The sequence below is a fragment of the Cetorhinus maximus genome, chromosome 6 (genome assembly GCF_964194155.1).
Source record: "Cetorhinus maximus chromosome 6, sCetMax3.hap1.1, whole genome shotgun sequence".
Classification (NCBI taxonomy): Eukaryota; Metazoa; Chordata; class Chondrichthyes; order Lamniformes; family Cetorhinidae; genus Cetorhinus; species Cetorhinus maximus.
The window spans coordinates 93,810,178-93,833,254 of NC_135884.1; the positions used below are offsets into that span (position 1 = coordinate 93,810,178).

Genomic DNA, 23,077 nt, shown 5'->3' on the forward strand with positions numbered 1-23,077 from the left:
AGTTTAGTTTGGTCATGCACTAAGGTAATCTGACCTAGCCTGTGAGTGCACTGGATATAACAATATCTTTGCACCCCAGAATGTCTGAACACATTCTAACAAACTTATCACCCTCTGTATTCTGAATACACATTGAAGGCAAATAACCTCCATTGGTTTCATAGTGCAGGGGTCTGACCAGGTTCCTCATTTGTGGAACCCACTCAAAAAAAATCACCCATCAGACTCCTTATCAACATTGGAGTTCTCATGAGGGACAGCAGATATTTCCAATTTCTGACTGGGCTAGATCCCAACAGTGATTAGACGGTGTTTAACCCTTTGCACCACTCGACAGTGGCCTAGTCATACAGTGTGTTGGTGCAGTGATGCACTCAATCACAGTGATGAATTTACCACATGATCAATGCATAATGTCAGTTGTGAGGGACCAAGGGGATAGAGTGCTGGGGGAGGTGCTGTGTAGGTGTGGGGCCCTGGGGGAGGTGTTGTATGGGTGTGGGGCCCTGGGGGAGGTGTTGTATGGGTGTGGGGCCCTGGGGGAGGTGTTGTATGGGTGTGGGGCCCTGGGGGAGGTGTTGTATGGGTGTGGGGCCCTGGGGGAGGTGTTGTGTGGGTGTGGAGCCCTGGAGGAGGTGTTGTGTGGGTGTGGGGCCCTGGGGGAGGTGTTGTATGGGTGTGGGGCCCTGGGGGAGGTGTTGTGTGGGTGTGGGGCCCTGGGGGAGGTGCTGTGTGGGTGTGGGGCCCTGGGGGAGGTGTTGTGTGGGTGTGGGGCCCTGGGGGAGGTGTTGTGTGGGGCCCTGGGGGAGGTGCTGTGTGGATGTGGGGCCGTGGGGGAGGTGTTGTGTGGGTGTGGGGCCCTGGGGGAGGTGTTGTGTGGGTGTGGGGCCCTGGGGGAGGTGTTGTGTGGGTGTGGGGCCCTGGGGGAGGTGTTGTGTGGGTGTGGAGCCCTGGGTGAGGTGCTGTGTGAGTGTGGGGCCCTGGGGGAGGTGCTGTGTAGGTGTGGGGCCCTGGGTGAGGTGTTGTGTGGGTGTGGGGCCCTGGGGGAGGTGTTGTGTGCGTGTGGGGCCCTGGGGGAGGTGTTGTGTGGGTGTGGAGCCCTGGAGGAGGTGTTGTGTGGGTGTGGGGCTCTGGGGGAGGTGTTGTGTGGGTGTGGGGCTCTGGGGGAGGTGTGTGGGTGTGGGGCTCTGGGGGAGGTGTTGTGTGGGTGTGGAGCCCTGGAGGAGGTGTTGTGTGGGTGTGGGGCTCTGGGGGAGGTGTTGTGTGGGTGTGGGGCTCTGGGGGAGGTGTTGTGTGGGTGTGGGGCTCTGGGGGAGGTGTTTTGTGGGTGTGGGGCTCTGGGGGAGGTGTTGTGTGGGTGTGGGGCTCTGGGGGAGGTGTTGTGTGGGTGTGGGGCCCTGGAGTAGGTGTTGTATGGGTGTGGGGCCCTGGAGGAGGTGTTGTGTGCGTGTGGGGCCCTGGGGGAGGTGTTGTGTGGGTGTGGAGCCCTGGAGGAGGTGTTGTGTGGGTGTGGGGCTCTGGGGGAGGTGTTGCGTGGGTGTGGGGCTCTGGGGGAGGTGTTGTGTGGGTGTGGGGCTCTGGGGGAGGTGTTTTGTGGGTGTGGGGCTCTGGGGGAGGTGTTGTGTGGGTGTGGGGCTCTGGGGGAGGTGTTGTGTGGGTGTGGGGCCCTGGAGTAGGTGTTGTATGGGTGTGGGGCCCTGGGGGAAATGTTGTGTGGGTGTGAGGCCCTGGAGTAGGTGTTGTGTGGGTGTGGGGCCCTGGGGGAGGTGCTGTGTGGGTGTGGGGCCCTGGGGGAAATGTTGTGTGGGTGTGGGGCCCTGGGGGAGGTGTTGTGTGGGTGTGGGGCCCTGGGGGAGGTGTTGTGTGGGTGTGGAGCCGTGGGGGAGGTGCTGTGTGGGTGTGGGGCCCTGGGGGAGGTTTTGTATGGGTGTGAAGCCCTGGGGGAAGTGTTGTGTGGGTGTGAGGCCCTGGAGTAGGTGTTGTGTGGGTGTGGGGCCCTGGGGGAGGTGCTGTGTGGGTGTGGGGCCCTGGGGGAAATGTTGTGTGGGTGTGGGGCCCTGGGGGATGTGTTGTGTGGGTGTGGGGCCCTGGGGGAGGTGCTGTGTGAGTGTGGAGCCGTGGGGGAGGTGCTGTGTGGGTGTGGGGCCCTGGGGGAGGTGCTGTGTGGGTGTGGCGCCCTGGGGGAGGTGTTGTGTGGGTGTGGGGGAGGGTTGGTGCCTCGGGTGGCTTACGTGGGATGTAGGACCTTCCCCTTGAAGGATCCTGTTTGTCCCCTCAAGTGGACCGAAAAGATTCCATAGCATTAGTTGAAGAAGAGCAGGGCAGTTCTGGTGTCCTAGCCTCTTGCCCAACATCTAAAACAGATGATATGGTTGGTTATTTATTTCATTGCTGTTTCTGGGACCTTGTTGTGTGCAACACTGGCTTCCAATTAATTTCATTGGCTGGAAAGCCCTTTGGGATGTCTTAAGCATATGAAAAGCACTGCATAAATGCATGTTTTACTTTAATTGTACTCCTGGAACAGTAAGCACCTCCAGCAGGAGAGGGATAGAGGCAAGTGTAAAAGACCAAAAACTAGACTGAGGCATTTTGTTGCTGAGGGGTGGGGTGGGGAGTGAGAAATAAAACAAACAAAATGAGAACTCCTGTATGCAAAATGCACAGATTACAATTGTAAAATCTTGATGAAAATCTACCATATAGCTTATCAAGAAAAAGATAGAATTTGCAGAGAAAAGATGAAGAAAGACTTTTCTTTCAGGTTTTAAATGAAAAAAAGCAGAATTTGGTTGACGTTTGTCCAAGTGGGGTTGTGCTGTGTCCTGGGGTTGCAGTCAGTTCTTGTACACCAAATATCTGCTCCTCCTTGGTTTAATACAACATCTTCAGCTTCATCTCCATTTCCTCCATCCCTAGGTGTCAGTTGTGAAGAGTGAAGAGACCAAGGTGCGCCAGGAAGATGTCAGCAAGCTGTTGTACGACATGCAGCTGATGCGTGGTCATCAGGAGAGCATGGACTGCCGTCTGAAGGACATGAAACAGTCAGTACCTGTCTGTGGTGGTTTGGGCTCAAATTGAAATCAGCTGGATGATAGCAGAACAGAATAGAATAAAATCTGGTCAAATCCAACCATTGGAGGAGTGGGTGGTAACTATAGCTTTGAGTCCTGTGTTTGAACCCCACTGGCAAGCATAATGTTCTGATATGGAATGTGTCTGGGCAATCCCAATCCACACCCAAGTGAATGTGATTCCACACCATCAGTCAACCAGAATTCAACAGAATTTGACACCAAATTAGGAAGCCAATAAAAGTAATGGTTAGAAAATAGATGTGTCACAGGTCATAGTGATCGCTCCTCTGAGGTCAGAATTAAAGCACAATACATGGACAGTGTGCTGAGAGCTATTCCTTGCAACAAACCCATGTGGGGGGAGCCTGGTGTGACAAGGAGTGTAAAAGCAGGAATATGCCCCACGAGCACAAAATTCACTTCCTCTCTCCCAATTACTCCCAAAAAAGAAATGGGACAGTTTGGAAATGAACTGAAGCCTAGTATAGGCTTGGAGCTGGGACTGGGTGCCAAGAGGAGCTGGTTGTCACACCTAGTGTATCAGGTGTTCTGCTATTTGTAATGTTACACAATGGCTGAAGGTACATGCTCTCAAATCTTATTCTGGATCTCGGTTTGAGTGCCTTTACCACTGACACCTGTTTAACACACTGTTTTTCTTCAGTCAGAATGAAGTTCTATGGCGAGAGGTTATGTCTCTTCGACAGAAACATACCCAGCAACAGAAGGTGATCAACAAGGTGAGTGTTCCTGTTCAGGGTTAGACCTCTGCCACCCCCTCTTAAAGGGTCTCCTCACCTGTTGGCTTCCTTTGCTCTCTATTATATAGGACTGGGAAAATTTATGGGGCACCTGCTCTCATGTCCTTGGTAACTTATCTCCAAAACCAAACGCTAAAGGATACAGAGAAGCAGCCCTTTCCTCGGACTTATTTCCCTCTGCCCCTTTGGAGAAAACAGTGTTTTGTGCAGCCTGAAAAATGCACAAGCGACTCAAGAAATTCAGCGTTATGAAGTTTTCTAACATTCCATATTTGCGCTACAACACCTAACCCATTAACAGTGAGAAAATCCTGTCCCCTTCTCCACCTTTTCAGTATTTAATTAAAGATCAGTCTGACACACTGAGCTGATAACACAATGTTATCTATCATGCAGTTCTCAGCTATGAGGGGAAGGGTTAAACAGAAACTAGAGGCTTCCATACAGAAATATGTGACTCCTCCTCTCCCCACAATACTCACCATAACTTCAAATAGATACCTTTAGCAAGACATTGGCAGAGGCCTGGGAGTTTTCCTGCCATTTAAACTGCAAGATGATTCATGTCCAGGGGGACCTTAAAGATTGTGTGAGGGTTGCATTTGTGCTTGAGGATGGAGGCAACTGAGAGATTGCTTGAGGGGTGAATGTGTGGTTGGGGAGTGAGGCGACTGAGGGATTGTTTTAAGGGTAGACGTGTAGTTGCAAAGCAAGTGATTTAAGAGGTTAGTTGAGTCATGGGTATGTGGTTTGTGGGAGAGAGGTGACTGAAGAATTGATTAGACGATGGGTGAGGTTGGGAAGAAAGGTAACACCAGGATTGATTGAGCTTGTGTGGTTCGAGGCAGCATTTGTACAATTGACAATACTCCTGTCTCAAAGATTAACGTGAGGTTGGGAAAATGACCTGTTGCTGGTGAGTGACCTGCCCCATAATGATGTGCTGACTCACCGCGCTAACACCTGCCTCTGATCTCTATTTACAGCTGATTCAGTTCCTGCTCAGCCAGCTCCATTCGAACCACAACAGTATCGGGCTGAAGAGAAAGCTGTAAGTATTGAGAGCAGCAGAGTGTGACTGATCCCCATTCACCATACAGGCTTGATTCTGAATGATCAGGTGACCTGTTACCATGTGAACGCTGAGTGAATAGGTTCAGAATGCTGAGTAAGATCTGATGACCCAATTCATTCAGCACTCAGTGCTGTGGTGAGCAGATATCAGAGCGTGCTATACAATAAACCTTGCCAACTCAGGTTCTATTGTTTTAGGGACTTGGGCCTGAGGCTAAGAGGAACATTTGTTCCCGACTGAATTCTGTTGGGAGCATGGAGAAGGAAGATGGTGATCACTTAAATTTAGAACTTCAGAGCACCTGGCTGATCATTTTCTTCAATAGCATTTCAAAATGTTGATTTTTAAGAAGATATAAATTATTAAAATGCTAGCGGCCATTCTGGAGAAGCCTATGTTCAGACTCCACCAGAGATGGAACAGAGGCAGACAAGGCCTGAACATAACATGCTGGCATGCCAATTTCCCAACACTGTTCCTGGCACTAGCCGTTTTAGAGAAGGCGGGTTCAGGCAGGCAGGGCTACCTGGCTACCTGCCCCCATGAGGAGGGTATAAGTTATTAGACTCATTAAGAGCCTTCCTTACTCTCGAGGCCGACTGGGATTTTCCAATCCAGCTTCTTTTTCCTGAAGCAGCAGGGGGAAGTTTTAACTCTCTGGAGGTGGGCACCCAGCAGCAGGCCGGGCTGGGGGTTGGCAGTGCTCCAGGCAGGCCTGAAGACCCTCCCTACCTGCCTAGGTGCAGCTGCAGCCACAGGCCACCCAGCACAGGAATTCCCTCCCGCCTATGGTGTGTGACATGTGGGCTATAAATACAAACTAACCCTACTGCCTTATCACATATAAACTCATTCATTACCCTGGGAATATGATGATGCATCTGAGCAAACTGATCGAGCTGGGGGCTGACAAGTCTCCACGTCCTGATGGACTTCATCCTAGGGTCTTAAAAGAGGTGGTTAATGAGGTAGTAGATGCATTAGTGTTAATTTTCCAAAATTCCCTAGATTCTGGAAAGGCCCCAACAGACTGAAAAGTAGCAAATATAGCCTCTCTATTCAAGAAGGGACGGAGGCAGAAAACAGGAAACTATAGGCCAGTTAGTTTGTCGTTTGTCGTGGGGAAGGTGTTCGAATCAATCATTAAAGAAGTTATGGCTGGGCACTTAGGAAAAACTCAAGGTAATCGAGAAGAGTCAGCATGGTTTTGTGAAAGGGAAATCATGTTTAACCAATTTATTTATTAGAGTTCTTTGAAGGAGTAACATGTGCTGTTGATAAAGGGAAGCCTGTAGATGTACTATACTTGGATTTCCAGAAAGCATTTGATAAGGCGCCACATCAAAGGTTATTGTGGAGAATAAAAGCTCATAGTATAGGGTGTAACATATTAGCATGGATAGAAGATTGGCTGGTTGGCAGAAAACAGAGAGTATGTATAAATAAGTCTTTGTCTAATTGGCAGGGTGTGACAAGGGTCTGTGCTGGGGCCTCAACTTTTACAATTTACGTCAATGACTTCGATGAGGGGAGTGAAGGCATGGCAGCTAAATTTGCAGATGACACAAGATAGGTGGAAAAGTATGTTGTGAAGAAGACATAAGCAGTTTGCAGACAGATATAGGTAGGATGAGTGAGTGGGAAAAATGGAGTATAATGTGGGAAAATGTGAAGTTGTTCACTTTGGCAGGAAGAATAAAAAAGCAAACTATTACTTAAATGGAGAATGACTGCAGAATTCCAAGGTGCAGAGGGATCTAAGTGTTCTAATGCATGAGTCACAAAAAGTTAGTTTGCAGGAACAGCATGTAATCAAGAAGGCCAATGGAATGCTGTACTTTATTACAATAGGAATTGAACATAAAAGTAAGGATGTTATGTTTCAGTTATATAGGGCATTAGTGAGACCACATCTTGAATACTGTGTGCAGTTTTGGTCTCCTTTTTTAAGGAAGAATGTAAATGCATTGGAAGCATTTCAGAGGAGGTTTACTAGATTGATACCTGGAATGAACGGGTTATCTTATAAGGATAGGTTGGACAAGCTGGGCTTGTTTCCACTGAAGTTTAGGAGAGTGAGGGGTGACTTGATTGAAGTATTTAAGATACTGAATGGTCTTGACAAGCTGGACGTGGAAAGAATGTTTCTTCTTGTGGGTGAGTCCAGAACTAGGGGGCACTGTTTTAAAATTAGGGGTCAACCTTTTAGGACAGAGATAAGGAGAATTTCTTTCCTCTCGGAGGGTTGTGTGACTTTGGAACTCTGTGCCTCAGAAGGTGGCGGATAATTTTAAGGCAGAGGTAGATAGATTCTCATTAGGCAAAGGAATCAATGGTTATCAAGGGTAGATAGGAATGTGGAATTCGAAACATAAACAAATCAACCATGATCTTATTGAATAGCGGAGCAGGCTCGAGAGGCCGAATGGCCTACTCCTGCTCCTATCTCTTTTTTCATATGTTCATGTGCATCATGTGTGCAGCAAACCTGCCAGAGGCATCCAAAAAATAGCTAAAAATGGACTGAAAGCTGCTATCTCCCTCCACATGCATATCAGAATAGTAATTGTGTGATGATTAAAAAGCAACAGAAGGTAGTGAACAATCTCAAGAACACATCCTAGTATGTTAGTATTCAAAGGTTGGTTATCAATTAAACAAGCTTTATTCTTGCTGTATATGATATCACCTGTATTTCTAGATGGGATTTCTGCATGGGACTAGCTCTCAAGTATTATACAGACAATCTCTCTCTCTACATAGAACTTGTATGTATATCTTATCTTGTCACATATCCAGAAACAAACCATTTTGCCAAAAGCATTGTGAAACCAATAGTTTGCTTTTGAAGTGGTTGTTTGTATATAATGGTAGAACTCTCATGCTATTTCTCCTGGTTAGTCTAGGATTTTGAGTTAAGGTTTTGATGTTTACTGCAGTCCTGCTGCAGCCTAAATGTGACGGCGCTTTTACTTCAACACAGCAAATGCACTGAAGCCCCAACCTTGATTTTAACTCGGGCTGAGAATTGGGGGTTCGGGGCCAAAGCAGACAGTGACCTGTCCAACATGAGGTCCAGCTATTTTAACCCGGGGTGGGAAACAGGCCTTAAAGCAACTGGTGATGCCAGGAGATGTTAACTCCTGGGCCTCATTTTCATGCAATGATTCTGACTCCTGCCCAATACTGGCAGGGATGGCATCACCACCAGCAGTCAAAATTGGTGGAGTGACAGGCTGCTGCCACGGGTCCTCAGAAACAGACCCTGGCAAGGTTGGTACGAAATTGAGATGGGGCTGAGGGATTGGTGAGTCTGTAATCAGAAGTAGAGTAACCTGTGGCAGAGGAGGCCAAAGATCTCTTTATGGGGCCATGAGGAGTACTCCTACTCCATTTGGCCCACAAGGAATCTTTAAACATTAAAGGGAATCTCACTTACTTGTGCGTCCTATGGTCATGGATCCTAGCTGCCATCAACAGTTGCTGGCTGCCCTGAGAATGTGCTGGCCATGGTTACAATGCCATGCATGTCCTGAAACTGCCATGTCTTTGCCATGAAATTAGGCCCCCTTTCCCCAGGAGCAGATGGCCTCCCCGTGCCATAACCCTCCGAGATCTCTGTTGTCCTCCAAATCTGACCTTGTGTACACCCCCGATTTTAATCCCTGCGTGACTGTTGGCTGTGGCTTCAGCTACCTTGGTCCCAAGCTCTGGAATTCCTTTCTTAAACCTCTCTACCTCTCTTTCCCCCTCTAAGATGTTCCTAAAAGTGTACTTTGTCCTAATGTGGCTCAGTGTTGAATTTTGTATAATAATGTTCCTGTGAAGTGACTTGGGCTGTTTTTAATATGCAAAGTTGCTATATAAATGCAAGTTGTTGTGCGGAGGGCAGAAACCCAGTTTAAACCCGAAGCACGCTGCTCCCGGTGGGCTCCCTGGATTAAAATCAACCCATGTGATAGATTTGTGATCAAAATACTACATGCCTTACTGATGCATGCTTCATAGGTATAATATTTACCTACCATTTTTGAAAACTTGTTTAAGATACAAATAATTATATTTGTTCTTTCTTCCCTAAAACCTCTTATTCCCAGTAGTTTTCATTATAGTTTTATTTTTCTCTACAGTGAATTTTCAGTTAGTACTAAAGATGCAAGTAGTTTCTTCATGCCCCATCAGCTTACAGCAACTTATCTGTTAAATACATCATTACAAAAGCAAATTGTTCTCCACTCTGAAACCGTCACACTACCCATGGTGTCGTCTTTTCTGAAGCCGCTGGGAGCCATATTGACTTTTGACAATAATGTAAAGCAATACTATATTATGGGCTCGAGTATTGGGGAAACACTTCTCTGTTTTCCTTTAAAAACAAGCTGATATTGCACGATTTACATTATCGTCTAAAGTCAAGACTGATTCCATTGTGTTGTAGCATTATCTATTAGGGTTGTTAACTCGGCTTAGACACATTCCTGGAGGTTTAATCACATAATCCCCTGCTTCCAACTGCCTAGTCAACAGCCTATCTTCCCATCTCTAATGTTTTCATTAATAATTGGTTTAGTAAAAAATCATCATGGGGGCAGGTGCTGAATTGTGATGACGATACAAGTTAAACAGGTAATCATTATTCATGTCATAGTTATAGACAATCATTGAAATAAAATTAAACTAGAAAATAATAAAAAGGATTGCAGAATTATGATCATTTCAGCATACAAATAAGTAAAATATGCTGCAAAAGTGCAGCTCTTGAAAAAGGACTAAAAATTGAATGTCCTTGACAAATATGAAAAAGCGCACAATTCTATAATGCCCCATGATTTTTCTCCTGTATTGATTGCAGCAGTGTCCAAAAGATTAATCTTTAATTTGTGCCCACTCCAGAACAATACTAGTAAGATTGGCAGCTTTATGACACATTCCTTCCCCAAATGACCAATAATTAATTGTATGACCCGTTGTCATGTTCGGACCTGACTGTAGCCGCATTGTTTCAAATCTGCATCAAAACCCTCATCAATACCATCCATTAGCCCGAGATCCCCCTCAGTAACACTAAGAAACTGATCAAAGACATAGCTTTTGTTCAGTAGACAATCAGTATATAACACTGTGCAGAAAAATGATATATTTTTGATTATTTTGCCAGCTTTGTAGCTATTGTTATACAGAAGCAACATGACACCTATATGTTCTAGCTGAAGATGTAGCTATGTTGTAGGACAGAGAATAAATCAGGAGATAATGAGGGCATGTAAAAGAGGCAATATATTAATCATGGGTGACTTTAATCTTCATGTAGATTGGGAAAATCAAATTGGCAGAGGTAAACATGAGCAAGAATTTATAGAGTGTTTTCGGGACTGGTTCCTAGAACAATATGTTGTGGATCCAACCAGGGACAGGCTATTTTGGATCTGGTAATGTATAATGAAGCAGGGTTATTAAATGATCTGAGTAAAATGACCCCCTAGGAAACAGAGCCCATAACATGGTGGAATTTAGTGTTCAGTTTGAGAGTGAGAAACTTAGTTCGGAAACAGTTTGGATTTCCAGCATCCGCAGTTTTTTTGGATTTCCAGCATCCGCAGTTTTTTGCTTTTATCTTAGTTCGAAAACAACTGTGCTAAACTTAAATAAGGGTAATTACAAAGGAATGAGGGCAGAGTTGGCTGGAGTGGACTGGGAAAGGAGTTTAGCAGAAAAGACAATTTATGAACAATGGCAGATGTTTAAGAAAATAGTTCATGACTTGGAACAAAGATATATCCCAGTGAGGAAGAAAGATTATAGGAAAGGGATAAACCAGCCATGGTTAACCAAGGAAGTTAAGGATAGTATCAAAGTGAAAGAAAAAACATACAATGTGGCAAAGGTTAGTGGTAAGCCAGAGGATTGGGAAAGTTTTGAAAAACAACAGAAGATGACCAAAAAAAAATAGAGGGAGAAAATAAACTTTGAGGGTAAACTAGCAAGTAATTTAAAAATGGACAGTAAGGGCTTCTTTAAATATATAAAAAGGAAGAGGGAGACCAAAGTGAACATAGGCCCCTTAGAGAAAAAGGCTGGGGAAATAATAATGGGGAACCAGGAAATGGCAGAGGAGTTGACTGAATACTTTGCTTCAGTCTTCACGGCAGAAGACACTAAAAGCATTCCAAAAATACCAAATAATCATGGGGCAAAAGTGGGGCGGGGTGTTGGCGGGGGGTGGGGGGGTGCGGAATATATACAATAACTATCACTAGAGAAAAAGTACTAGGGAAACTAATGGGGCTAAAGGCCAATAAATCATCTAGACCTGATGGGTTGCATGCTAGGATATTAAAGGAAATAGCTGCAGTGATAGAGGATACACTGGTAGTAATCTTCCAAGAATCCTTAGATTCTGGAAAAGTCCCAGAGGATTGGAGAACTGCCAATGTAACACTCTTATTCAAAAAGTGTGGGAGACAAAAAACAGGCCAGTTAGCTTAATATCTGTCATTGGGAAAATGTTAGTCTATTATAAAGGATGTAATAGCAGAGCATTTAGAAATGCATAATATAATCAAGCAGAGTCAGCATGGCTTCATGAAGGGGAAATCATGCCTGACAAATTTATTAGAATTCTTTGAGGAGGTAACAAGCATTAGATAAAGGGGAACCAATAGATGTAATATATTTGGATTTCCAGAAGGCATTAGATAAGGTACTGCACATAAGGCTACTTAATAAGGTAAGAGCCCATGGTGTTGGGGGTAGTGTATTAACATGGATAGAGGACTGGCTAACTAATAGAAGACAGAGAGTTGGGATACGGAGGGCATTTTCAGGTTGGCAACCTGTAACAAGTGGAGTGCCACAGGGGTCAGTGTGGGGCCACAATTATTTACAATATATATATTAATGACTTGGATGAAGGAAATAAATGTACTATCGCCAAGTTTGCGGATGACATAAAAATAGGTGGGAAGGCAAGTGGTGAGGATGACATGAATCTAAATAGGGATATCGACAGGTTAAGTGAGTGGCAGATGGAATATAATGTGGGAAAATGTGAGGTTATGCACTTTGGCAGGAAGAATAGAGGAGCTGAATATTACTTAAATGGAGAAAGACTGAAGAAAGCTGCAGCACAGAGGGATTTGGGGGTCCTCGTGCATGAATCACAAAAAGCTAGCATACAAGTTCAGCAGGTAATAGGTAAGGCAAATGGAATGTTGGCCTTTATTTCAAAGGGAATGGAGTATAAAAATAGGGCAGTCTTGCTAAAACTATACAAGGCACTAGTTAGGCCACACCTAGAATACTGTGAACAGTTTTGGTCCCCTTATCTAAGGAAAAATATACTGGCATTGGAGGCAGTCCAGGGAAGGTTCACTAGGTTGATCCCGGGGATGGAGGGATTTTCTTATGAGGAGAGATTCAGTAGATTGGGCCTATACTCATTAGAGTTTAGAAGAATGAGAGGCGCCCTTATTGAAACATATAAGATTCTTAGGGGGCTTGACCGTGTAGATGCTGAGAGGTTGTTTCCCCGTGTGGGAGAGTCTAGGACTAGAGGGCATAATCTCAGAGTAAGGGGTCGCCCATTTAAAACAGAGATGAGGAGGAATTTCTTCTCTCAGAGGGTAGTCAGTATGTGGAATTCTTTACTGCAGAGGGCTGCATAGGCTGGGTCGTTGAGCATATTCAAGGCTCAAATAGGAAAGTCTTGCTAAAACTATACAAGGCACTAGTTAGACCACACCTAGAAATCAGATTTTTAATCAGTAAGGGAATCAAGGGTTATGGGGAAAAGACAGGAAAGTGGAGTTGAGGATTATCAGATCAGCCATGATCTCATTGAATGGCAGAGCAGACTTGATGGGCCGAATGGCCTACTTCTGCACCTACGTCTTATGGTTCTGATATGCATCTCTCTGTAGACAGACAAGTTCTCCACAAGTATCAGAATTCCTTAAATCTGGTGTCATGTGACATGGGTTGTCATGGTGCACTCTGAGTATCGTAGTTCCACAATAGTTTGTTGGAAAGTAGAACCCCCGTAATGCAGCTTTTTTTCTCTGTCTACAGCAGCTGGAAAACTTGGGCCCCGAGCTCCAGCTAGTGAGATAAGCTCACATGGGGGAAACTCTGCTGAAATTTCTAACATTTAGTTTTTTTACTCTTTTCATGAGATGTGAGCTTCACTGGCAAGGCTAGAATTTGTTGCTCATCCTTAATTGCCCTTGAGAAATTGGTGGCTGTTTCATGTATAAGGACAATAGTGCTTCATCAGTGTTTCTCATGAGAGTCTTTATTGAACTGAATGTTAAGATGTCTGCCCCCAGAGATGCAGCCTCATGGCATAGTCATGTGACTACAGAAAGCTAGGTATGACATCAGACTGATTACATTTCAAAACCCAAACATCCCCCTTTTCATAGCAAACAAAAGATACAAACATCCCCTTTTCCTCGCGATCAAAAAACTCATTTGCATGCATGATACTGTGTAACTCTGAGTTACCCAAGTTACCCACTATACACCCACTGTTCTCATGCATTAACAACTGTGTGTTCTACTAGTCAATCACTGCACATACATAGCACACACAGTCTTTAAATCATGCAGGATTCTTAATGGAAAGCACGTACATTGACATTGGCTGTTCGTCTGATGGTGATTCAATGTTAGGTGGGAAAGTAAACTGAGAGGGACACAAAGTGGTTGCAAAAAGAAATAGTTATGCGAATGGGCAAAAACATGGCAGATGGGATCTAATATGGAGAAATGTGAAGTTATCCACTTTGGTAGGAAAAATAGAAAAGTAGAAAGTAAAAGTAGAATAGGAATTGTTGATAATCAGAGGGACTCTGGGTGTTCTTGTACATGAAACACTGAAATTTAACATGCAAGTATAGCAAGAAATTAGGAAAGTAAATGATATGTTAGCCTTTATTGCAAAGAGATTGGAGTATAAGAGTAAGGAAGTCTTACTGCATTTGTACAGGGGCCTTGGTGAGACCGCACCTAGAATACTGTATACAGTTTTGGTCTCCTTACCTAAGAGGGGTGCAGCAAATGTTCAGTAGACTGATTCCTTGGATGAAGGGATTGTCCTATGAGGAGAGATTGAGTATACAAGGGCTATAGTTTCTGGAGTTTAGAAGAATGAGAAGTGATTTAATTGAAACACAAAATTCTTAAGAGGCTTGACATGATAGATACTGTGAGGCTGTGTCCGCTGGCTGGGATATCTAGAACACGGAGTCACAGTTTCAGAATAAAGGGTCGGCTATTTAGAATTGAGATGCAAAGAAATTTCTTCATTCAAAGGGTTGTGACTCTTTGGAATCTCTACTCCTGAGAATTGTAGATGTTCAGTGGTTGAGTATATTCAAATCAGACATTGCTAGATTTTTGGATACTAAGGCAATTGAAGGATATGGGGATAATGCAAGAAGGTGTACCAGAGGTAGAAAATTAGCCATGACCTTATTGAATGGCAGAGCAGGTTCTAAGGATCAAATGGCCTACTCCAGCCCCTATTTACTATGTTTTTAATTTTCTGGGTATGTTCAGTGATTCTTTTCAGAATTGTGTAAATTTTGTGTGTTTATTATCTTATATATGTTATCTCTAGCTATGGACAGTTATCTCAGTGAGTAAAGAAAATGGCACTCAAGAACAGTGCACAGAAATTATTTGTTAATTAATTGTTTATTCAGTTTTGTGGTATTTGCTGGTTTGTGAAAAGTGAAGAATTTGATTGGTCAAGCTTCTGCTACTCATTCATTCCACATTAGTATATTTTGCTTATTTTGATTCACTCACACTTGCAATCATATAGTTCCTTGGTAACTTAACATATGCGGTATTGTAAAGCATGTTATGGCACAGCGATGATAAATGCTGAGTTGTTCAAATCACAAAGGGAAACTTGAAACAACTGTGACAATTTGTTTTTCAATTTGTATAAATTTTGAGATGCGTGCCTTGAATTCAGTAATAATAAGGTCACCAAGTCTTATAGGTTTTTACAAAATTAGATTAAACATTTATTAATAAAAAAATGATTTTAAACATGTACATAGATCTACAAATTAATACTATGATAATTTCTAAATCCTCTACTTAATCTGACTCGCAGTTACACTTTTGTTAAGGCAACAGTAAGACACATAGATTTTAAAAGACCCAGGCAAAGGAACACACACACAACCTGAACCAGTTCAATTCAAACTGAGTTTTCTTAACTTCAGTTCTTTGAAAACAGCAGCTTGAGGCATAGAAGCTGAAGGCTCCTCACACTTATTAGATCTTAAAAACGCCCACCCTTACACACAGCCTTTGCTCCTTTATACATCTTTTCCCCTTTGAATACAAATTCCCATTGTTTCACTATGTCTTGGACTTTATTTTTCTGATAATAAAAATCTCTCATAGCATAAGTTTTACCCGTAATCTTTGGGAAAAATAAACGCACTATCTCTTAACTTCACCTGGCTAGGTGACACATTTCACCCCTCCTTTGAAAACAAACCAGTCTGGTTTATTTAAAAATGCAAATGTCCTTTTACACCTTACATTCTAAACTTCCCCCATGTTTACCATGTTTACATCAAAGCCTTCAGACCAGCTGCCTTTAATCCAATTAAGACACACAGACACACGGACACAGACACACGCACATGCACACGCCACTATTTTACAATAAATTCCAATAATATTATGAGAATTATTATTTCTTCCTGACAAGCAGTTGTGCTTTATTGACCCTGTCAATATTGGACACTTTGGAAGAGTGATACCCTGAGTGATGACACCACTGAGGCCACATTTCCAGCATGACTGAGCAGGCATGTGCTTTACAAAACTTTAAATTATATATTTATAATTATATTATGTATGTTAATACAATTATAAAACTATTTAGTTATATATTTTTTCAAATATCTGAACCTCCATTTATAGGCTGTAGCTTGAGTAGCTATTAGCTTGTCTTGTATAAACTACTTGTGGCTTTACTGTGTTATTTGCATAACCAATTATGGATACTGAGTTTGAACAGGTATCCTTTATTTAATTTGGAAGTGTTGACCTTCTCCCTAAAGCATTGCCCTCCAAGTAAACTACATCGCCTGCTTATGTAGCTATCCAGTCAAGTATCAATGTGATGTTCTGATGGGTTTAGTTCTGTAGCAGTACAAAACCCTGGGTTTGATCAATGTTGCTGTTCTTCTAATAGACCTCTGATGTTGGATGATGGTAGTTCTGCTCCTCCTGTGCCTAAATACGGTCGACATCTATCAATCGAACCTCTTCAGGACCCGTATTTCATTCAGTCGGTAAGTGAGGTGCCTGCTGGCATCGAAGCAAAGGACAAATACTTGTTGGCATTATACAGTTTGCCTCAGCATGGTGGCTCCATTCAGTCCAGCAGGAAAGTGGATAACAATGAGGTTCTATTATGATGGTAATCTTGTATAAGATATGGCGTACATAAAGATCTCCATGTCCCTATTAGGCCTGTGGATTGAGTGGCTTTCATATAATTGACACTTCTTTCACCCGACCTGATCTCAGTTCCTCTCCTGAAAGTACTGATCTTGCAGGAGTTTAGGTCCATGTTTATCAAAAGCATTTTGCTACCTTACCCAAGTATCTGTTGTTCTTGTTTGACCCTAGATAGTGATAGGGGAACTATTTCACTGTGTGTAACAGCACATCTAAGCCTGATTTTATATTTGCCCAAGATGCGTGCAAGTTCACTTTCTGGCAACATTCAGTTCCCCTTCTCTAAAATATTCAGACAACCTGCAGCTCTTGTTAGTTGGTGATGATGGTTTTACAAATATTAATGATATTTCATTGGTAATTTTGTTGAAATGGTCATTCTCCGTACTTCTAGCCGTCCACAGAAGCTGCCTCCTGCTCCAATACCTACACCGATAGCCCTGTTCCTGGCGGGCCAATCATTTCCGATGTCACAGAGCTGCCCCCACCTAGTGCTGCAACCATTCCGTCTGCAACAGAGGAGCAGAGGTGAGTCAATTATATCATGGGTTAAAGAAGGAATCATTGTATCTGCTTTGCACTTAGAGGAGGAAAGTCACCTTCCATCACATTGGCCACTTTGCCAAGGTGAAATTTGGGTACAGCAGCAGAATGAAAAACCTGTGTACTCACTTGACCTGAATTCCTTATAGTTGACAGGCGGTGACTTTTTTATTATGCAAATTGGAAAAAAAATCCCTTTCCACTTCTTAATAAAAGTCTATGGCCGGAATTTTCCAGCCATAGAGAAGATCCTGCTAATGTGAATGGAGATTTCAATGGCTCGCCGGCCCCACCGCGGGGGAACCCGCCATGGGAGCGCTGGAAAATTCTGGCCTGTATGTGAGAATTATACATAAGGTGGCTCAGCCTTGACTCAGTGGTAGCACTGTTGCCTCTGAGTCATAAGATTATGGGCACTCATGCCTCTGAGTCATAGGTTGTGGCTTTGAGCCCCACTCCAGAAAGTTGAGCAATGATCTACACTGATGCTTCAGTGCATTACTGAGGGAGTGCTGCACTGTCGGAGGGGCCATCTTTCAGGTGAGACATTAACTGCGCTCTCGGGTGGGCGTCAAAGATACCATGGCATTATTTGAAGAAAAATAGGGAGGTTGTCCCAGTGACCTGGCCAATAGTTATACCTGAACCAATACCTAAAACAGATTATCTGATCATCATCACATTGCTGTTTTTGGGAGCTTGCCATATACAAATTAGCTACTGTGTTTCCTATGCAACAGCGACCAGATTTCCAAAGTTGAATGTAAGCACTTTGGGACATCCTGAGGCCATGAAAGATGTTATACAAATGCAAGTCTTTCTTATAAAGGAAAAGGTTTAGGTAATAAACTCTTAATGATCGCTTTTCCAGAGAATATTAACAACAGTGCTAGTTAAAACTTTACCTCTGTTACAGAATGTTCTAATTAATTCTATCTTTGAGTCCTGTTCTTTCACGTAACAAACTAAGGGAGTAGAAGTTCTTGTGACATTGATTTGTTTGTATTTGTGACAAAAGACAGAAATATGCCTATCCTAGATTATGTGAAGTTGAGTAGTCCATTCAGAAAGTAGGGAAAGGAAGGAAAGCACTTTATCTCTAATATAACAGCTACATTGCTTTTTTTTTAAAAGTTACATAAAAACATTGAATTTATATTCCTCTACTTGCCTTTTGGCCATGCATTGTTTTTCACCCATATTTTGTAATAAAACAAACCTCTGAAGAAACAGCCAAAACAGATTGTGTTACATTTGAGGGGTTTGGGGTCCAATTAAATTCTGCACATTGCAGGGAATTTAGATGGAGAGAGGATTATAGGACCAGGAGTGGGTCATTTAGTCCCTCAAGTCTATTCTGCCATTTAGTTACATTAGGTCTCATCTGAGGTATTTAACAAACTGGACATGGCTCAATATTTTAAACCAAAGTTAAAATACATGTTTGGTAAGAAAAGCACCACAAGTTGCTTCAAAAAAGTTCTAAAATTGCTTGTCAGTTTGTGTGCGATTGTGATCCCTCCATCCTTGATCTTCCCCCCGCCACCCCATCCTGTGAGGGAGAAAGGCGCAATTCCAGTACCCTAGACTCTGAATTGAATTGCAGGGTAGGATTTTGGGTTTAGGATCAGGACCCGACGTCACACTGTTGGTGAGACAGTGACTCAGCTGTAAATTCCCCCGAATTGACCAATTAGTGACCAGACTGCAGGCTTGCTGTCTAATTAAGAATGGCAGGTGGGCTCTTGAAGCTGTAGGCTCCTGTCCAGCACAGGAGCAGGAGCCTGCTTTTCCAGGAAACGCTGAGAGGGGATGCCTCCTCCAGGTGTCCTCTCTTTAAATTTTGAAAATTTTACATTAAAAAATGGAATCAGCATTTGGGCCACCATTGTGGAGTGGGCACCCATAGTTGTGGCCAGGCAGGCAAAGTATACTCAAAGCCAGCCTGGAGTGATGGCCTCCAGGCAGCTGTCCTGGTCCCTGATGCCTCAGGGCACCCACAGGCCACCCGGAACATTCCAGTTGGCTTCTGGCAATAGGCCTTAACAAGCCTTTAATTCCCCTTAATTGGTCACTCGCTGTTTGTGGGCAGGGAGCCCTGCCAACTGCCATCTTGCCTCTGGGGAAAATGGGCTACATTTATGTGCAAATTTCCACACCCGGCCATCTCTGTACTCACCCACATGTCGGGTGCGGTGATGGAGGTTGGGGTGAAAATCCTGGCCTCCAGCTTTACCACAAAAGCTTCGGGCTCCACCTGAACCTGGTGAAATGGAATTTTAAGGTTTCTGATCGCAATATCACAATGACATATGTCACATAACACAATTCACTTATTATGATGGTGTAATAGTTAATCGAGAGATAGCTGCTCGCACCTAGTTACATGATTGTTGATTTATGGTGAGATGTGTGGTTCTGTAGTTACCTCCTGTGTGGCTGATTTAATAAAGGCAATGGTTTATCCTTGGTTCAAAGATCCTCAACACTATTTTTCAAATGTGTCCATCTATAGGGAGAAATGCCTGATGGTTATTAAGGAGGAGCCAGCCAGTCCAGGGGTAGGAGTCCAGGTCCAAGCTGACGCAATGGTTCCAGGGAACCCATGTGGTGCATGTCTGGAGCCACCTGTATTACCAGTATCAGTTGTGGAGTCTGTGCTGGAGGGTAGACCCACCTGCAACATAGCGCAGCACACGGATAAGAGGGGAAGGATAGCTGCTTTAGAGAGGTGAGACTTCACACACAGGTGAGAGTTTGTACAGCAATGAGTAGAATGAAACAAAATTAAGTGGCACATTGAGGCTTCCTTCACTACAAACAGCCATTTTGTAGGCCTTTCACTAAAGGAATTAACTTACATCACAAGGTTGCAACAGAAGAGGTACAAGCTCTTGAGCCTTTTCATAAGAACAGAGAAAACAGGAGCAGGAGTCTGCCGTTCAATAAAATCATCACTCATCTTTTGACTTTAATTCCACTTTCCCGCCCGATCCCGATCCCCATATCCCTTGATTCCCCTCGAGTCCAAAAATGTATCTATTCATTTATAGCCTTGAATATGCAGTGGCTGAGCATCCACAGCCCTCTGTGGTGGAAAATTCCAAATATTAGCAACTCTGTAAGTGAAGACATTCCTCCTCATCTCAGCTTTAATCCAATTAACCCCTTATCCTGAGAACATGCCCCCTAGTTCTACACTCTGACAGCATTGTTACAGCACAGTGAGGCAATTCAGCCCATCACGTCTGCAATGGCTTTCTGAGCAATTCACTTAGTGCCATTCTCCTATCTTCTCACCATAACCCAGCACATTCTACCTTTTCAGATAACAGTCTAATTCCCTTTTGAATGCTTCAGCTGAATCTGCCTCCACCACACTCTCAGGAAGTGCATTCCAGACCCTAACCACTCGCTGTGTGAAAATGTTTTTCTCATATCCAGCCAGAGGAAACAACCTCTCAACATTTACCCTGTCAAGCCCCCTCAGAATCTTGTGTGTTTCTACGAAATTGCCACTCAATCTTCTAAACCCCAATGAGTTTAAGCTCGAACTCTCACCATAGGGCAAACCCCTTCATAAGGAATCAATCTAGTGAAGCTTCGCTGCACTGCCTTCAAAGCAAAGTAAGGATATCCTTCCTGAGATAAGGAGACCAAAACTATGCGCAGTAATCCAGCTGTGGCCTCACCAAAGGCCTGTATATTTGTAGTAAGACTTCCTGACTCTTGTACTCCAGCCTCCTTGCAGTAAAGGCCAACATAGCATTTGCCTTCCGAATTGCTCACATTGCTGCATGCTAACCTTCTGCGTTTCCTATACGAGGACACCCACATCTCTCTGCATATCAACGTTTTAAAGTTTTGTATCATCAGCAAACTTGGAGACACTACTCTCAGTACCTTCATTTAAGACATTTCTATAGGTCATATCCATTACTTCAAACTCGGTGGAACCTGTCAAACTGTTGTGGTATAACGCAAAATGAGAATCTTGTGGCTCGAGATGGAAATGCTGTGCCTGATGGGGATAAACTACTTTCATTGTTGCACGCTGAAGTAGACTGACAGTCTCTCCCTTACTGTTTTCAATGTCAATGAAACCCAAGATTTCTATTCTCTAGCACGATAGATTTGCCTTATCCTCCTCCAGCTCCACATTTTTATTTTCTTTCTGTGCGCTTCTCGAGCAAGTGCAGTAGGTAGATGGCATGCCCATCAGTGTTCAGTGTCTAACCACTACAAGATGCAAAAGAATACGATGAGGTATCTTACCTCTAATTTTCATTTTATCCCAATGGGCAGAGCCTCACCTCATCTTGCAATGGGCCAAGATTTGGAATTTGACACGTAAAGAACTGTCAGTGCAGATTCTGTGTCATAAGCCCTTCCCTAAACTGGTTCACTGCTTGGTGCAATAGCGTGCCCTGAATGTTGTATGCTTTAAACATTCTTCTTGGCTGTACACCAGTAAGAATCAGTAAGAATGCAATAGTTGCTTCATCTCCCTTGTTCATCTTCCAAGTTGCAAGAAAAAGAAAAGAAAGAGATGGATAATCGAAAAACAGAAAAATGCGGATGCTGGAAATCCATTCCAGTGAAGCTCAATCCCAGCTTGAGGGACAGTACCTCATCTTTCGATTAGCCTGGAACCTTCCAGACTCAGCATTGAGTTCAACAATTTCAGAACGTAAACCCATTTTGTTTTCTTTGCACCTTTTGTTCTTTTCTCTTCTCTCTTTTTTAACTCTTATTTTGCAGTTTTTTGCTTTTATCTTTTGTTTCCTTGTTCCTTTTCTTTCCCCATCACCATTCCCTTTGGCCCTGGCTGTCTAATTCTTCTGACAAACAATCTCTTCTGTCTTCCACCCTATCACAGACATTCCTTTTGTCCTGGCCCACCCACCCCTTGTTCAAAATGTATCACACCTCTAACGTTTCCTAGTTCTGATGAAAGGTCCTTGACCTGAAACGTTAACTTTATTTCGCTCTTCACAGCTGCTGCCTGAACTGCTGAGTATTTCCAGCATTTTCTGGTTTTAAAGGAGATGAATAGTTGTGAAAAAAAAAGCATAGATGAATTTAAGGGAAGTTAAATAAGCACAACGGAAAAAGGAATAGTAGGATATGGTGATAGGTTTGGATAAAGTTCACTGGGAGAAAACGTTTTGTGGAGTGTAAACGCTGGCATTAACCAGTTGGGCTGAATGGCCTGTTTCTGTGCTGTAAATTCAATGTCACTTGAAAATGCCAGTCATGCTGTCAAATCACAGTTGTTGACTACTGTTCAAACGCTCGTAGCTGTTAGGAACCACAGGAGCAGGAGAAGGCCATTTGGCCTGTCAAGCCTGCTCCACCATTCAAACAGATCATGGCTGATCATGTACCTCTGCACTATTTTTCCCCACTATCCCCGTATTCCTTGATGTCATTTGTATCCAGGAATCTATTGATTCCTGTCTTGAACATACTTAATGATTGAGCTTTCACAGCTCCCTGGGGTAGAGAATTCCAAAGATTCACCACCCTTTGAGTGAAGAATTTCCTCCTCATCTCAGTCTTATATGGCCTGCCCCTTATTCTGAGACTGTGTCCTCTGGTTCTAGACTCGCCAGCCAGGGGAACACCCTATCCACATCTACCCTGTCACATTCTGTAAGAACTTTATAAATTTCAATGAGATCACCTCTCATTCTTCTAAACCCCAGATAATACAGGCCCAGTTTCCTCATTCTCTCTTCATAAGACAATCCTGCCATCCTAGGGATCAGTCTGGTGAACTTCTGTTGCACTCTGTCTATAGCAAGTATATCCTTCCTTAGATAAGGAGACCAAAACTGTAGACAATATTCCAAGTGCGGTCTCACCAAGGCTCTATACAATTGCAACAAGACATCATACCATTTACCTTCCTAATTGTTTACTGCACCTGCATGCTAGCTTTTAGTGACTCATGAACAAGGACACCCAGGTCCCTTTGGACATAATACTTCCCAACCTCTCTCCATTTAAGAAATACTCTGTGTTTTCAGGGTGGCCGAGTTGTACTGTTAGTAATAGAGTTAATCTACATTACACTCAGCAGCAACTACATGTGTGCTTTCAACTCCAACTCTATCTCTACACTG

The 23,077-nt window shown here is 43.6% G+C and overlaps 1 protein-coding gene across 11 annotated transcripts in view; it reads left to right on the forward strand.

Moving 5' to 3' along the window:
- The window catches only part of hsf4 (heat shock transcription factor 4), a 96,363-nt gene that overhangs the window by 57,608 nt on the left and 15,678 nt on the right, over window positions 1-23,077 (forward strand). For 10 of the 11 annotated variants that reach the window (XM_078544098.1, XM_078544095.1, XM_078544104.1 and 7 more), the window contains 6 exons: window positions 2,920-3,044; window positions 3,742-3,817; window positions 4,825-4,889; window positions 16,138-16,237; window positions 16,801-16,934; window positions 19,465-19,680. In XM_078544098.1, the coding sequence (XP_078400224.1) occupies window positions 2,920-3,044; window positions 3,742-3,817; window positions 4,825-4,889; window positions 16,138-16,237; window positions 16,801-16,934; window positions 19,465-19,680 (716 nt within the window). The remainder of the gene's footprint in view (window positions 1-2,919; window positions 3,045-3,741; window positions 3,818-4,824; window positions 4,890-16,137; window positions 16,238-16,800; window positions 16,935-19,464; window positions 19,681-23,077) is intronic. The other variant, XR_013576879.1, reaches the window with a different exon arrangement.